The 17,715-nt window shown below is 42.8% G+C and overlaps 1 protein-coding gene across 2 annotated transcripts; it reads left to right on the top strand.

Moving 5' to 3' along the window:
- Positions 1-431: 431 nt before the first annotated feature.
- LOC114546018 (transmembrane protein 184C) lies at positions 432-16,669 on the top strand. 2 transcript variants are annotated; one of them, XM_028564660.1, is made up of 12 exons: positions 432-529; positions 3,405-3,580; positions 4,391-4,521; positions 10,158-10,194; positions 11,417-11,622; positions 12,207-12,281; positions 13,456-13,549; positions 14,037-14,149; positions 14,331-14,430; positions 14,729-14,806; positions 15,052-15,145; positions 15,990-16,669. In XM_028564660.1, the coding sequence occupies exons 2-12, from the start codon at positions 3,464-3,466 to the stop codon at positions 16,262-16,264; spliced, it is 1,320 nt and encodes a 439-aa protein (XP_028420461.1). In that variant the 5' UTR covers positions 432-529; positions 3,405-3,463; the 3' UTR covers positions 16,265-16,669. The 2 variants fall into 2 exon arrangements, with proteins under 2 accessions (XP_028420461.1, XP_028420460.1); XM_028564659.1 differs by having other exon boundaries at positions 432-699.
- The last annotated feature ends 1,046 nt before the right edge of the window (positions 16,670-17,715 follow it).

The following is a 17,715-nucleotide window of genomic DNA, read 5'->3' as shown; positions in this document are numbered from 1 at the left end:
GGAAGATATTTGGCTGATAGTAGGAGGTTAACATGCTCTATGTGCACACAATTTAGAGCCATTGTAAACACACACACACACACACACACACACACACACACACACACACACACACACACACACACACACACACACACACACACACACACACACACGCGGGCACCCACACACACACTTTCCAGCTAAATTATGAAAACAAATATCAAATAAAAATATGTAAGTTGGAATTAATTAGGAGCCAAATCATATAAATAAGATAAATGAGATTTACACACAGAATAAAAACACATGAATATAAGTTTAAAAATAAATAAATAAAAAAGCTAATTGTGGACGCCGTGTAGATTTAAACATCCTTGAATAAAGATAGGCTAATTATTAGATTTGCAGAGCTGCTTCCTGGCAACCGCTCGTCCTCGTGACGCGGTCGCGTAAACAGCGCGGGGAACAGGGAGGGCAGACACGGACAGCGGCCGCAGCGCCGAGCACCGAGCACCGGGCTCGCTCCGCGGATAAACGGGATTAACGGGTACGTGTGATCGATCAGGGTGGTGGTCGCAGCAGCGGGTCAAACGGTTAGCCGAGTCCCGTGGAAGAAGAAGGAGGAGGAGAAGAAGAAAGAGAGGGATGCGTTGCCTGGTAACGGAAACCCGGACTGAGGAGGAGAACAGGCCAACCGTCACATCTTCATCGTTAACGGTTCAAATCTTTAAATATTTAGCGATCAAGTTATTTCTGCAACTACCTGCTCTCGCTGTCTAGTCGAGAAAAATGTCCATATTTGATATTTGTAGCCGAAAAAAAACACTCATATGTATGTAATGTTGATCTCTGTGGTGTTTAATCGACCGTGACCTCATTGCATTGTAGCGAAATTAAATATTTATTTACATTATAACGACCATGACATGGCAATAATATAGGTAGTAGGCCTATATAGCTACGTTTTTGAATTTTTTTTATTTAATGTCATAACGTTAACTCTAGCCTATAGCTACTCCTATAAAAAAATAATACATGAAGAGCAAAACAGTCAGCTTAACCGATGACGTTAACGTTAGTTAGTAAATATTAGTTCAGTAATATTCCTATTGGCTCTATATTGAAATATAATTGAAATGCAATCCAGCAAAAGTGTTTAATTAGATAGATAGATAGATAGATATATAGATATGTACATAGATAGATAGATAGATAGAGAGATAGTCAGACAGACAGACAGATAGATACATACTTATTACTTATATATAACAGGGAATAAGTTATAAGATGTATATGTTATGACCAGAGTCCGGATTGTGTAGGAGGGCTAATATATAGCCTATAAGACAGTTTAATTAGGTCTTTTGCTAGAAATATTAGACTTTAATGTATAAAATGAGTAATAAATACGTTCATATTGTGTTATTGTATTATGTAAAGTTAGGCTATAGTTACTATGTGGTAACTTAACTACCTTATATTCCTATTGTTTTTTGAATAAAGACGTTACATTGCGAGCTTGTGATACTAGCTAGCTAACGTTATTTCCTTAGCAGTTATAGCTCACACCTTTGGCTATGGAGCTAGAAAGAAATTGCAATGCTATTATTGTTGTACTCATAACATGTATTTTTAATTTCACTGCAAGTACATGTATGTTACAGTATGATACTGTATGAAAATACATAGCCTATGGCTATGCAGTAATGTGTTTTTAGTGTACCTTAGTGTACTAAAAGTCTAATTTTAGCACGGCCAAGTAACGTTATACCACACACACTTAAAAGTTAAGCTTTTACACCACAACTAAAGTATAATAAGTTCATAAATGCCTTTGAATATACTAATTATTAGTCCGTCTGCTAGTACACTGCAGTGTGGTTCAGCATACTAACAGTTTTGTTAGTATGCTGTTTTTTGGTAGCTATAGACTGGAAAACATTGCTAAAATGAACTTGCAATATTGTAGACCTTAAACCAGCACATCTAACGTTAACAAAACTCTTCCAGAGGTTTCTACACGGCAAAACAATTACATTTGAATTACATTTAAAGTGCTCATATTATGCTTTTTGTTTTTTTTACCTTTCCTTTATTGTGTTATATATCTTTTTTGTGCATGTAATCGGTTTACAAAGTGAAAAAGTCCAAAGTCCCCCCAAAGGGACTTACCATCTCCAACAGAAAACACTGTTCACCAACTGCTCCAAACAGCTCTTCCTTTACTTCAGAGACAAGACACGTTATAATGCTCGCCTAGCTTCTGACTGGCTAGTAGTCCTTACCTAGCTACTGTCAGGGCTCATACTCTGCTCCTGACTGGCTAGTAGTCCTTACCTAGGTACTGTCAGGGCTCATACTCTGCTCCTGACTGGCTAGTAGTCCTTACCTAGGTACTGTCAGGGCACGCCCTCATACTCTGCTCCTGACTGGCTAGTAGTCCTTAACTAGGTACTGTCAGGGCTCATACTCTGCTTCTGACTGGCTAGTAGTCCTTACCTAGGTACTGTCAGGGCTCATACTCTGCTCCTGACTGGCTAGTAGTCCTTACCTAGGTACTGTCAGGGGGCTGCTCCTGACTGGCTAGTAGTCCTTACCTAGGTACTGTCAGGGCTCATACTCTGCTTCTGACTGGCTAGTAGTCCTTACCTAGGTACTGTCAGGGCTCGCCCTCATACTCTGCTTCTGACTGGCTAGTAGTCCTTACCTAGCTACTGTCAGGGCTCATACTCTGCTCCTGACTGGCTAGTAGTCCTTACCTAGCTACTGTCAGGGCTCATACCTGCTCCTGACTGGCTAGTAGTCCTTACCTAGGTACTGCTTCTGACTGGCTAGTAGTCCTTACCTAGCTACTGTCAGGGCTCATACTCTGCTCCTGACTGGCTAGTAGTCCTTACCTAGGTACTGTCAGGGCTCATACTCTGCTTCTGACTGGCTAGTAGTCCTTACCTAGCTACTGTCAGGGCTCGCCCTCATACTCTGCTTCTGACTGGCTAGTAGTCCTTACCTAGCTACTGTCAGGGCTCATACTCTGCTTCTGACTGGCTAGTAGTCCTTACCTAGCTACTGCACATGTGCGACTCCCAACAAAGATGTAACAGAAGTGAGATGTCTCACTCTGTAGCTAAAACAGAGAGCTCAACACACAGGGTGAAAAGAGGAGCTGCAGCAATGTGCAGTACAACAAAAATATGGTGTTTTTCGAAAATTAAATCATGTAAACCTCTGGTATAACCTCTAAGTACAATTATGAACCTGAAAATTAGCATAATATGACCACTTTAAAGTTATTGTCATTAAACCGGAGTACAACAAATCATGGTCTCATCACTCCTAGATAATTGCACCTTGTTAAAAGTCAGAAAACCACAAGACAAAAAGGAGAGAACAGTAATGTTGTAACCTTCTGTGTTGTCCTCCAGGTGTGGCTCGTGGTTTTTAGGATGTGCCTGTAGGCGTCTCTGAGTGTGAAGCCGCCGTCATGCCGTGCTCCTGTGCAGAGTGGAGGAGGTGGATCCGCCCGCTGGTCCTAGTCGTGTACGCTCTCCTGCTGGTGGCCGTGCTTCCGCTCTGCATCTGGGAGCTGCGGAAAGACAAGGTGCACTTTCCTCTTCTTCATCACCTCCGACCGCATGCACCGGCTGAACGTTAGGAGTCTCAGAAACATGTTTCATGGAGATTAGAGATGGTCTGATACAATTTTTTGCTTCCCGATACTGATTCCCAGTGGTGTAAGTAAGTAAGTAAGTAAAATTTATTTGTACAGCGCTTTTCACAGACAAGGTCACAAAGTGCTTTACAAAGTGCATAGGCAATAAAACAGTCAATAATATAAAATACAAATACAACAAATCCAATTATCAAATAAGTAAAAGACATAGGCTACCCAAAAGCTAGCCTAAACAAGTGAGTCTTCACTAGTCCCTTAAAACTGTCCACATTCTCAGCAAACCTAATGCTGGTTGGTAGAGCTTTCCAGAGTCTGGGTGCCATAGCTTCAAAGGCTCTGTCCCCACATGTCTTCAGACGAGTGTGTGGCGTGGATAAGATAAGAGATTGTAGTCTAATGTACTGTAGTGGGTGTGCTGTACTGTATATCAGTCCTTCCAGAAAAGAAGAGTGGTTTTGTGATTGTTGCGGGCAAAAATTCCTTGATTATGCGGCACGTTTTCTTAAAAAATGCGATGGAATATTTACGCAATTTTATGCGATGAAATTGCGAGAACTTGCAAAAATGGATGCTCTTGTGTGAAGTAAACGCAACATTTTCAACTTTCTGCTAAGCTACTGTATATTATGTGCGGAAATCTGCAATTTATGCGGCGAAAGTGCGGCGTATTTGAAAAAAATGAGGTTCTGAATTGAGATAATCAGCTGTGACTCACCCCAGGTTTTTCTCTCTCTGCAGGTCGGGACTCACAGTAAAGCCTGGTTCATAGCCGGCGTGTTCGTCTTTCTGACAATCCCAATCTCGCTATGGGGGATCCTGCAGCACATCGTGCACTACACCCAGCCTGAGTTGCAGAGGCCCATTATCAGGTGGACACACACACACACACACACACACACACACACACACTTAACTTTACTTTAAAGGAGTAGTTTACTTCAGTAAGAAAACAGAATAGGACTCATTGTTGGTTTTTTTGGGCCAAAAAGCTCTGTCATGTAACAATTTAATATCATTTTACAGCTTTAAACGCCTTGAAAACCTATTTTCTCTATCAGGAATGATATTTTCCGCCACAGTTACAAGTCTGATGACCGCTGTGGGGATGTTAGTGAAACTGCGACCTCCCGGTCACAAGCTTGCATCTCTAACCTTTAGGCCCCCGCTGCCCCCCCAACCAAGTATCAGCTTCATTAGCAGGTCCTTGATGAAACTACACCCACACAGTCGTGACGAAGCAGATTAGCTGAGTTTTGCTAATTTAGTCATACTGTATATATGTAACGTTATAGACACAAACGAACAATCGGAAATCAAGCTTTCAGAAGGATATACATGTTTAAAGGGTAACGCTGGAGCCTATTTTTTCACGTTTTTATGTCTGACGGGAACAACAATTACTGCATATAGGGGTCACATGATGTTGCAAAGCAAGTCTGAATTGCATCTGCTGAACACAGTCAGCTCCCTAAACGCGGAGGTGTTTATCAGTGGCCCTCTACCGCCAGTCAGAAGAGGAGCTGAGAGATTTAGCAGACTGTTGGCACTGAACAAACTGTCCATTCTCTGCTGTTCATTGACAATTTTAACATTTTCCGGGACACACATCTGCTCCCTCAGTCAAGGACATGAGACGAGACAAATCTAAACAAGAGGAAGACATAACAAAGCACGGCAGTGATCCACCACAGCCCCCACCTGAGCAAAGATTTGACCATGGGAGATAGGAGATATCTCAACCCCCCATCTCTTCACCAGTCCAACACTCTCCACTCACCCTTTCCCCTACTTCCCCCTTCCTCATGTTGGAGTTCAGTGGCAGGATGAGGCAGCTGGTGGATGCTGGAACCAGGTTTGCCCCCCTTCCTTCTCCCATCTAAAAGTGGAAACCCAGGCATCTCTGCAAATTCCCTCTCCCTAGACTCATAAGGATGCTTGTGTACAAAATGCAACAAGCTTTAACTGATATGGCCCGGGTCCAGGCTGTACGCCTAGTGGCACTCATGACTCTTTCCAAGACTAGCCTGGGCCCTGTGTATTCAATTCTTCCTCAATCTATGTTGCGATAGGTAATAGAAAAAGAATGGTGAATCCGCTAAGTAAGAAGAAGCACTTGAACTGCAAACTTAGCAAATTTAGCATCCATTCCTCGTCAGCTACAGCCTGTCCCAAAAAATGAGACAGATAATTATTTTAACATGCTAACACTAGCCTTACTAAATGTCAGGTCTTTGGCTGGAAAATCATTTTTAATCCAAGTCTGCGTCTCATTCCGCATACTTCCGTCAGTACACTGCTAATGTGCACTGACCACTTCCTGCCGTAGTGCCCACTTCCGATTGGTTAGTATTGTCCCAAAAGGACCACTTGTGTTAAAACACTTACCGGCACTCAAAATCTGACGAAAATCTATTACACAGACCTTTGTCGATCAAAAAAACAGACAGATTCAGCAACTGAACGGCCTTTTTCTCGCTTAAAATGTTTTCGGAAACATGTTTCGGTGAACTATTTTTCGTAAAATACGAGATTGTGTTCTTAACGAGCCGCCCATTATGCTCTGTTTTGAAATCCGGGAGAAGCCAGACCCACGTGACGCGTTCGTCCAATCAGCAGCCGGTCGACGTCCCTGATCCCTCCCCCTTTCAGCTTCATAGTCAAGATGGCGCCCGTTTAGTGTGTGCGTAGCGTTATCTCCACTATATACTTAAAACTGAGTGTTTGAAGTGTGCAAGTAGGCGGTTTGAGACACAGCCGATGGTTTTATCACTAAGCACAATCTTGATTTTTTAACTGAAACCTGGTTGGACCATAACAACAGTGCTCCCCATAACTTCAGTTGTATGAGTGAGAATAGAGTAAATAATAAAGGAGGTGGAGTCGGCATTTTGTTTAATGAATCATTCCAATGTACGCAAATATCTTGTGGAAATGTTGCTTCTTTTGAACATGTGGCTCTTCAGCTAAGGTCCTCCCCTCGAGCTATACTTCTAAATATCTACAGGCCACCTAGATACTGTGCAGCCTTCTTCGATTACTTTACTGAACTGCTGTCTATAATCTGTATTAACTTTGACTGTGTAGTTATTGCTGGGGATTTCAACATTCATGTTGACAACACCAAGGACAGAGGGACCAAAGAACGGTGTAGTGTTGTTGAGAGCTATGGACTGACTCAGCATGTGACGGAGCTCACACACAATAAGGGGCACACACTCTGGACATGATTATCTCCAAGGGGTCTAAACATTTCCAAGGTTGTGGTGACTGATGTTGCTCTCACTGATCCTTCCTGTGTTTTCTTGAACGGCACTATCTCTGTGCACAGAAGTGTCCAAACAAAGGTAATCAGAAAACGGTACATCGCTGAAAACACCGGCGAAACATTCATTCAGCTTTAATCATCCACACCTGCCCTCTCAGGGGTCTCAGTCACTGAGCCTGTAGATCATTTCAACTGTAAAATTACAAATGTTATTGATGCCATTGCTCCCACTAAGGTCAAAGCTGTCTCTGGTAAGAAAGGATCTCCATGGAGAAATGTTATAGCGGTGAGAACAGAAAAAAAGCAGAACACGCATGTGGCGAAAAACTAACCTCCAGGTCCATTATGACACCTATTGTTTTCTGTTTGTATTTCAGTTTGCTCGTATTGTGACTTCTTGTGTTGTATTGCATTTTATTGTGAAGCACTTTGTGATTTTTATCTGTGAAAGTGTGCTATACAAATAAACTTTGCTTACTTCTTACTTACTTACCTATAAAGAGAGACTTTGCATTTATAATTTGGAACCGAGGAATGCGAGGCGGTCCTTCTTCTCGGACATTATCGCCAAGAAACAGTAATAATTCACGTTGGCTACTGTTGATAGGTTAACAAACCCTCCAGTACCAGTGGCATCTAGAGATGGCCCGATACCATTTTTTGCTTCCCGATACCGATTCCGATACCTGAACTTGCGTATTGGCCGATACCGAGAACCGATCCGATACCAGAGTGTCATATATTTCATTAAGTTTTAACAGCTGTATACTACTATCCCTGTATGGATGTGATATGATTTCTATCTTTGTTGTCGGTCTGGTTCAGGTTAAACTCTTTGTGAAACATGAACAAACACAAACAATGAATGCCCCAGAACTTTCTTTTATTTTCCAGTTTGACAGTCAGTTATAACGGAAAAAGAACCTAAATAAACTACTTTAACGTAGATTTTCTTTAGGGCTTTATTACGTGGTATCGGATCGGTGCATAAACTCCAGTACTTCCCGATACCGATACCAGCGTTTTAGGCAGTATCGGAGCTGATACCGATATCAGTATCGGCTCCGATACTGCCTTACATCTCTAGTGGCATCTGAACTTTTATCCACCAAGGCCTGCAATGACTTTGCCATCTTCAGTGAAAAAATTCAAAAAATTAGACAAACACTCAGTGCCTCCATATCAAATACAGGGTATGTTTTGTCACAGTGTTCACGCAAAACTAATTCCGATATGACACAATTTCATACGATCAACCATAAAAACCAGAGGCCTGTACTACGAAGCAAGATCAACTCGTCCTGGGTCTCTTTCTGTAATCCGGCTTCACCTAACCTAACTACCGCGGTCCCGCATAACCTGTATCACGACGCTGGTTATCAACTAGTTCAGTCAACCAATCAGGGTTTCCCAATCCAGCGGCGCGCGCGTTCACATAAAAGAGGCGGTGTCTGTGCACCACGACCAATCGCAACCATCTACCAGAGCCGCATGTTATATATAGGGTTGGGTATCGTTTGGTTTTTTTCCGATTCCGGTGCTAAATCGATACTTTTAAAACGGTGCCGGTGCCTAAACGGTGCCTGAACCGGTACTTTTCAATAAAGTAAAAAAAAAAAAAAGAAGAAAAAAAATAAGTGTAGTAAATAAAGATTTAATAATAATGTAATAACTATAACAATAACAATAACTTATTTCACCAGTAAATTGCTGTTGAACCCCAGATGGGAAAAGGGTATTTTACAATTACTGTGAATGCACCACGAGGCTACCTGTTTTAAGTGAATCTGTGTTGTTTAATTCCGACCATATAATACTGTATATCTATGAATTGCGACAACGGCAGCTGCTGCGCTGCAGAGCAGACTGTTACATCCCGCTGTAGAAGTCCTCCACAGTGAAATACAGTCACACTTTACACTGTTTAACGTTAGCTGTCAGCATTTTAACCGTGATTAATCCAGCTGCTAGTTAAAGGTAGGCTAACGCTACATGCTGTCAGGTGTAGTGTAAAGTCAGGCACCGAAATGAGGCACCGAAACTTTCGTTCTTATTCGGTCTCGTTACTACCGTTTACGTCGGCACCGGTTCCCTATTGGCACCGAGTTTCGGTACCCAACCCTAGCTATATATAAGAAGAGCAAATTATAATTCTCCATAAATATGAAGAACACAGACTCGGTTTTACAGGGAAAACGCAATCCAGTCGCTGCTTCCTGAAACAGGAAGGAAAGCTGGATAAAAAAATAAATAAATAGCCGACGCTGTAGCTCAGGGGGTCAAACTCATGTTCACTATAGGGGCCACTGTGGGAAAACAGAATCCCACCAAGGGCCAGACATGTAGAGGGTATTGACGTGCTTTCGTTACCGCATGTCCCTTTTTTAAAACATTTTGGTAGCCTTTTTTCCTAATTTTTATTGTTTTTGTTCCAACTTTTTAGTGGCTTTCTCAGACATTTGTCACCTCTCTCTCTCTCTCTCCCCCTCTCTCTCTCCTTCTCTCTCCCTCCCCCTTTCTTACTGTCTTTCTCTCTCCCTCTCTCTCGCTGTCTCCCCCTCTCTCTCTCTCTCGCTGTCTCCCCCTCTCTCTCTCTCTCTCTCTATCTCTGTCCCTCTCTCTTTCTCCCCCTCCCCCTTTCTTTCTTACTGTCTTTCTCTCTCCCCCTCTCTCTCTCTCTCCCCCTTTCTCTCTCCCTCTCTCTCTCTCCATCTCCCTCTCTCTCTCTCCCTCCCCCTTTCTTTCTTACTGTCTTTCTCTCTCCCTCTATCTCTCTCTCTATGTCTCCCCAACCAAATCGAGTCTTCCTGGCTTTCTATACCGCGCTAGAATGGCTTGAAACAAGGTCACCAAGGCATTTTTTGTGTCCATGGTAGAACTTCAGACATTACCACGAAGTAATGAAATACGTGTGTCAGGGCACCTTTAATCGTTTTTATTGTTTACATTTTTTTTAATCGTTTGTTAACTGCTCTTTAATGTTTTACATAAAGCACTTTGAATTGCCCTGTGGCTGAAATGTGCTATACAAATACAGCTGCCTTGCCTTGCCTTGAAAGGAGTAGGACAAGTCACAGTGTTTGTGTTTTACAGTTTGGGCATGATGATGATGAGGTAATCTACAGCAGCAGCAGCTCACGTAGCACCACACACCCCGACAGTGTACAGATGTTGATATTTCGATTTGGAAATTTAGCCGTAGCTTGATGATAGTTTCATTATCTTGTCTTTCCCCACCAGGATACTATGGATGGTCCCCATCTACAGTTTGGACAGCGTGAGTCAAATCTCTCTCTCTCTCTCTCTCTCACACACACACACACACACACACACACACACACACACACACACACACTGAGGGAGTGATCTTTCCACACAATTACATTAAGTTGCCGTGGCAACAGACCTTAATTGGAGGCAGTGGGACAGCGTCACAAGACCAGAGGTCGAGTTGAACACAGACTCAGTTATCAGATCATGTGATGATGATGATTCAGCATTTCTTCAATTCTGTCTTTTCTTCCTTCCTACCTTCCTCCCCTACTTCTTCTCTCCTCCCTTCATGGTTACTCTGTCTCCCATCTGTCTCCCCATTTGTCTCCCCTCTTTCTCCTGTTTTCCCCCCTCTGTCCCCCCTTCTGTCTCCCCTCTGTCTCCTGTCTGTCTCACCCTCTCTCTCCCCCTCTGTCCCCCCTTCTGTCTCCCCCGTCTGTCTCCCCTCTTGTCTCCCCTCTTCTCTCCTTCCTCTTGTCTCCCCTCTTGTCTCCCCTCTTGTCTCCTTCCTCTTGTCTCCCCTCTTCTCTCCTTCCTCTTGTCTCCCCTCTTCTCTCCTTCCTCTTGTCTCCCCTCTTGTCTCCCGTCTTCTCTCCTTCCTCTTGTCTCCCCTCTTCTCTCCTTCCTCTCGTCTCCCCTCTTCTCTCCTTCCTCTTGTCTCCCCTCTTGTCCCCCTTTTGTCTCCTTCCTCTGTCTCCTGTCTGTCTTCCCCGTCTGTCTCCCCCATCTGTCTCCCCTCTTGTCTCCCCTCTCGTCCCCCTCTTGTCTCCCCTCTTCTCTCCTTCCTCTTGTCTCCCCTCCTGTCTCCCCTCTTGTCCCCCTCTTGTCTCCCCTCTTCTCTCCTTCCTCTTGTCTCCCCTCTTGTCTCCCTCTCATCTCCCCTCTTCTCTCCTTCCTCTTGTCTCCCCTCCCGTCTCCCCTCTTGTCCCCCTCTTGTCTCCCCTCTTCTCTCCTTCCTCTTGTCTCCCCTCTTCTCTCCTTCCTCTTGTCCCCCTCTTGTCTCCCCTCTTGTCTCCCCTCTTCTCTCCTTCCTCTTGTCTCCCCTCTTCTCTCCCCTCTTCTCTCCTTCCTTTTGTCCCCCTCTTGTCTCCCCTCTTCTCTCCCCTCTTCTCTCCTTCCTCTTGTCTCCCCTCTTCTCTCCTTCCTCTTGTCTCCCCTCTTGTGTCCCCTCTTCTCTCCTTCCTCTTGTCTCGTCTCTTGTCTCCCCTCTTCCCCCCCCACCCCAGTGGCTGGCTCTGCGGTACCCCAGCCTGGCCATCTACGTGGACACCTGCCGGGAGTGCTACGAGGCCTACGTCATCTACAACTTCCTGGTCTTCCTGCTGAGTTTCCTTGGTAACCAGTACCCGAGCCTGGTGCTGATGCTGGAGGTCCAGCAGCAGCAGCCGCACCTGCCGCCACTCTGCTGCTGCCCGCCGTGGCCAATGGGAGAGTAAGAGGACGGCTCGTCATCACTGTGTGGAGGAGGAGGGATGTGTGTGTGTGTGTGTGTGTGGGCCGATGTTACAGTGTCCCCCTCTCTGTCTCTCTCTCCCTCTCTCTCTCTCTGTCTCTGTCTGTCTGAGGTGTCTTGTCATCCTATTTTATCTGATCATTCTATAACTTGTATTTAGACCATATCTGAACTATCTATATGTAGCTAGAAGTGATGAACTTTAGCCTACTTTTAGAAGACACCTCTAACATCTGGAAAGTCTTATCAATGGGGCCCCCCAATATGTTGAAAAGAAGGCCAGTTGGCTCGTAGCCATTGGTCAATTATTGATCCCACCCTAAGTTATGAAGAATAGATATACCATGTTCAAACAAAGAAAGTTAGAGGACCACTGGAAAATCGGGGTAAACAGGTCCTCTCCGGGCTCTTCAGAGCTTATCAATTTATGCTGATTTCTTTGATGTAAATAAACCTCTATGATCAAGAAACAGTGTCGGTGGATTCCTCTCCACATAGCATTACAGCATCGCTACCAAATACACTACAGTCTCTCTCTCGCTCTCTCTCTCTCTCTCTGTCAGGGTGCTGCTGTTCAGGTGCAAACTGGGAGTCCTCCAGTACACCGTGGTCAGACCTGTAACCACGGTGATAGCACTGTGAGTTTACTACTGCATGCAGGCTCGTTCGAGATGAGCTGCGCCGCACCTGTAAAGTGGACGGGAGAAGGTGGCAGAAACAGGGGGGGGTGACATTATTATGTTTTTTAAATTACATTTATATCTGCATTTATGTCCAAACGTTTTCAAAACATCAAAATGTCATTCATTAATATGTATTTGTGTCTAAACGACATACAGTACAGGCCAGAACTTCTCATTCAATGTGTTTCTTTTTTATTTTCATGACTATTTACATTGTAGATTCTCACTGAAGGCATCAAAACTATGAATGAACACATATGGAATTATGTACTTAACAAAAAAGTGTGAAATAACTGAAAACATGTCTTATATTTTAGATTCTTCAAAGTAGCCACCCTTTGCTTTTTTTGATAACTCTGCAAACCCTTGGTGTTCTCTCAATGAGCTTCATGAGGTAGTCACCTGAAATGGTTTTACCTTCACAGGTGTGCTTTGTCAGGGTTAATTAGTGGAATTTGTTCCCTTATTAATAAAAAAAGCAAAGGGTGGCTACTTTGAAGAATCTAAAATATAAGAATTGTTTTCAGTTATTTCACACTTTTTGTTAAGTACATAATTCCATATGTGTTCATTCATAGTTTTGATGCCTTCAGTGAGAATCTACAATGTAAATAGTCATGAAAATAAAAAGGAAACACATTGAATGAGAAGGTGTGTCCAAACTTTTGGCCTGTACTGTATAAACATCTTCTCCTATTCTATTTTGCCTGGAAACGCTTCCAACAAGCTTGCGTTTCGCATGAAAAATAAGCGTCGGTCCTATTTCTAGCATGCGCGCGTTTTCGGCGCGGCTCGAGCCGCTCCTGAGACGCGCGTCTTGCAGGCAGTGTGTGAGCTCTAACCTGTTACTACGGGACACGCCACGCAGCTGACACGCTCTCGTCACGCAGGCAGTGTGCAGCCGGCCTCATTGCGTCATGTATCCTGCGCTTGACGTCAGAGCAAGTCGGGATCGAGTCGGGACACAAATCTAACCGGCACGCGTTGGGGTGACGATCGCCGGGGATCGATTCCAGGCAGGCCTGGCTCATCTCGAACGAGTGTTTCGTAATGATTTGCTGTTTGCTGAACGCTCGTGTCACCGGGGCAACAGTTATCACAGTGTGGGATGCTTCTCTGTGTTGTGCAGAATCTGTCAGCTGTGTGGAGTTTACGATGAAGCCAACTTCAGCTTCAGAAACGCCTGGTCCTACCTGGTCATCATCAACAACATATCACAGCTGGTAAAGACACACACACACACACACACACACACACACACACACACACACACACACACACACACACAGGAATTCTGTCTTATTCGTTTGTACATTTCGCTGTTTTGTTTCAGGACAGTAAATATAAAAAGTGTTGCACTGGAGTATTTTCTCTCTCTTTGTCTCTTTCATTCTATCTTTCTTTTGCACTTTGCACTTTAATTATTACAGTTAATTCTCAGGATGTTGTGTTGTCTGTGCTGTCATGTGTGTCCTTTTGTGTCCTTGTGTCTTAGGAGGCTCTGCTGATCTCACTTTTATGTTGATTTTATCTTACTGTATTTGTATTTTATTTTTAATTTGAGAATGTTTTTATGTTACATATTGTTTGTGTTGTGACAATAATGTTGTGACGGGGACAATAAAGTGTATTCTATTCTATATTCTCTCTGTCTGTCTCTCTCTCTCTTTCTTTCTCTCTCTCTCTGTCTCTCTCTCTATCTCTTTCCAGTTTGCCATGTACTGTCTGGTGTTGCTGTACCGAGCTCTGAAAGAAGAGCTGACTCCCATCCGGCCGGTGGGGAAGTTCCTCTGTGTCAAATTGGTCGTGTTCGTCTCCTTCTGGTAAGAATGAAAGAAAGAAGAGAGTCATTTAAGCGGAATTTCGCTGTTTTGTGTCATTGTAAATCGAATACACAACACATCTGAGGCTCTGGGAACAAGTTAAACCAAGCAGTTAATCAGTAATTAATAATGTAAATAAGCCTAAGTGCTAATACATTTTACTCTCTCTTTGTCTCTTCAGGCAGGCCGTTTTTATAGCGTTCCTGGTAAAGGTTGGAGTGATCTCCGACAAACACACCTGGGACTGGGACAGCGTGGAGGCCGTGTCTACCGGACTGCAGGTATAGACGCACGTTCATAAACTAATAAACAAATAAAACCATGTTGCTATCTCATAGTCAGCGTGAGCTCTTTGGATATTTTCTTTGCGATGTTGGTGCCAAAGTTTTCTCAGAACAAAAACGTTGAAAAAGAAATATCTGTTGATTCTATTCTGCTTTCCTGCAGACCTTTTGATGCCACATCTGAGGATAAAAGTCGGAAAAATATGGCTTTTGCTCAGGAAGAATAGCCATGTAAAAAGTGGCATCGTCTCAGTTGAACCAGATCCTTGATTAATAGATGTTTTAATTGATACAGGACTTCATCATCTGCATAGAGATGTTCTTTGCTGCCATCGCTCACCACTACACCTTCACCTATAAACCATACGTACAGGTAAACAGCTATCCATCCATCTATCCATCTATCCATCTATCTATCTATCCATCCATCCATCCATCTTGCTATCCATGCATCTACCTACCTACCTACCTACCTATCTACTTACCTATTTATCCATCCTGCTATCCATCCATCCATCCATCTACCTATCCATCCTGCTATCCATCCATCTTTCTATCCATCTACCTACCTACCTACCTACCTACCTATCTATTGTAATCTTATCTAATTGAATCCAGGAAGCAGAGGAGGGCTCGTGTTTCGACAGCTTCCTGGCCATGTGGGATTTCTCTGACATCAGAGATGATGTCACAGAGCAGGTCCGCCATGCAGGTGAGTGTCTCAGTCAGATTATTGCATTTGTTAAACTCAATAATTTTAAATGTGTGCATACAACTAGTTTGCTTCCAGGGTTATTAAAAAAGATTTAAGTTAAATGCAAATTATATTTGCGTTTTAGTTTCTTTTATGTCTATGTTTTCATTTATTTGTCTGCCTATAATTTTGTTATTTCACATATATATATATATATATATATATATATATATATATATATATATATATATATATATATATTTATTATTTATACATTATTATCCCACCTTTTTATCTTATTTTACCACTTTTTATGTAATCCGGGTTCATCTTTATTTAAGTCAACGTGTGACCGTTTTTCATACAGTACTTACATATACCAATGTTCATTTTATCTTTACTTACCAAGTTTTGGTAAATTGTTGATTGGTAGTTGTCTGAATTGGGCCGAGGAAGTTTTCAGATCATTTACATCTGTAAAAATACTAAAACTACACTGTAAAAATGTTATCAGGGAAATGTATTGTGTTATAAACGCTTCAAATGTTTTGTGCAGTACAAGTACAAAGTACAAGTACAAAGTACAACAAAGTAAGTAATAAATAAAAGTACAAAGCATTAAAGTACAATATTTCCCTCTGAGATGTAGGCCTAGTGGAGAAGAAGTTTAAAAATGGCGTGAAATACTCAAGTAAAGTACAAGCACCTCAAATTTACACAAACACTGTACTTGAGTAAATCTACTTAGTTAAATTTCTCCACTGGAATTAGGAATTGAAATAATAATAATAATAATAATAATAATAATAATAATAATAATAATAATAATAATAATGTGTAAACATCTCTTACCGGCCGTTAGGTCGTACGTTCCTGGGCCGGCCCAACAAGATGTACTTCGGCGCCGTAGCTCGGCCCGAACACAGCGAGCACACGGGCCTCCTCACGGCCTCCTCCCAGGACCCCGTCGCCGTGGCAGCCACATCCATGCCCTCCTCCCCTTCCTCCAGTGGGCGGTACCAAGGCCTCGGCCATACCCCCGCCACGCACTCCATCTCCGCCCCTGCAGGGTTCACCTCCTCGTCCTGGGACGAGGACAGCGATGGCTCGCCTCCGGAGGCAAGTGACACCCAGTAACGGGATGACATCACTGCCCTGCACATGGCTAGGGTTTGGGAACTCTTTTCTTTACGTGCTTCACCCCCTTGTTTCGATGTGCTTTATTGCTATAGACAAAGGAACTCTGAGTCTTATTAAAATCAGAATAAAAACATAAACGTAGACTCTCGTCTACAAGTTGTGTGAAAAAGAAGCTTATTCTCGGGTGGATTTCATCAAAGGAAAGCAAATGAGAGAGTCTGCACTCTGTGATGTCTAAGCCAAGTTTGTTGAGTAGATTTTTTAAATAATCTAAATGTTTGAAATCTGTATTTTGATAAATGTATCGCCAGCTGTTGAAAGGAAAATATATTTGATGTTTTCGTCCGAAGGAAAGCAGATTGTTGTTGTGGTTTTACACTCCCACGGTGCTGAAATGTCCTTGAGCTCGGTTTGTTCTGACTCATAATAAAGGAACACGCCATATCTAATCACCAGAAACTGTTGTTGTTGTTGCGGTCAGAAGTGTGGTTCAAGTCCTCAAGTTACTCAGGAGAAGTCTTCAACAAAACCCCTTTAAGGACGAGGAAACGGATAATACATTTTATTTATGGGCGCCTTTCTTGACTCTTAAGGACACCTTACATCAGGGGTGTCAAACTCATTTTCACTAAGGGCCACACTGGAAATGATGATCACAATAAGGGCCAGACATGTTGAGTTTATTGACATGCTTTTATTTAGCAAAAAAAAGTCAATTAACTTTGTATTATTGCATGTTTCAAGTAGCTTTCTCCCATACAGTTTGGTCGACATAAAACCCTAAAAAAGTCAGCAAAAAGGTTTCTTAGCCGTCTTAGAATTTACCAAGTCATGAAAAACAAACATTACATTTTTAATAGCAATTCTGAGTCTCAAAGTCGGCAAATTTGTCAAATTCTGCACGGCAGTGCCATTTTCCCGATTCTTTTGGTGTGGTGCACAACTATTTGGGCCAAAATTTGCTGTGAACCTAAACTGAAAGGCGGGTTGGATCAAAATTTGCAAGGGGCCGGATGTGCCTTACATGAACAAATAGTAAAAGAAAATAAAAACAGATGCACAACAAAGACCACACAGAACTACAAAGGAAGGAACATGAGTAACACAGACTGTCTGAAAGACATTTTGAGGTATGGATGAAAGCAGAGGTGGGCAAAGAATGCAGCAATCACTAAATTTAAGTGTGATTGGCTGAGCCATCTGTCAATCACAGAAACACATCTGCAAAGCTGAAGCTGCTATGTTCCTAATGCTGAAGTACTTTTTGTTTATAATTATTTCCAACAAAGAAACACTTTAAAACTTTAGTGTAATACATTTTGTGCCAATTCATCCAGCAGTTGTTGATACATTTAGCCGAAACCTGATGGTGGCGCTACAGATAAAGTCAGAAGATCACCAAACCCATTACGATTCATCCTCTGGGGAACATGACTGTTTGTGCCAAA

This window comes from Perca flavescens, chromosome 19 (assembly GCF_004354835.1).
Source record: "Perca flavescens isolate YP-PL-M2 chromosome 19, PFLA_1.0, whole genome shotgun sequence".
In the NCBI taxonomy this organism is placed as follows: domain Eukaryota; kingdom Metazoa; phylum Chordata; class Actinopteri; order Perciformes; family Percidae; genus Perca; species Perca flavescens.
This window is presented reverse-complemented; position numbering and strand designations above follow the sequence as displayed.

Coding starts and splice junctions, on each gene's coding strand:
- LOC114546018 (XM_028564660.1), top strand. CDS start 3,464: ATGCCGTGCTCCTGTGCAGAGTGGAGGAGGTGGATCCGCCCGCTGGTC. Junction 4,522..10,157: donor TTGCAGAGGCCCATTATCAG/GTGGACACACAC, acceptor TTTCCCCACCAG/GATACTATGGATGGTCCCCA. Junction 11,623..12,206: donor CCGCCGTGGCCAATGGGAGA/GTAAGAGGACGG, acceptor TCTCTCTGTCAG/GGTGCTGCTGTTCAGGTGCA.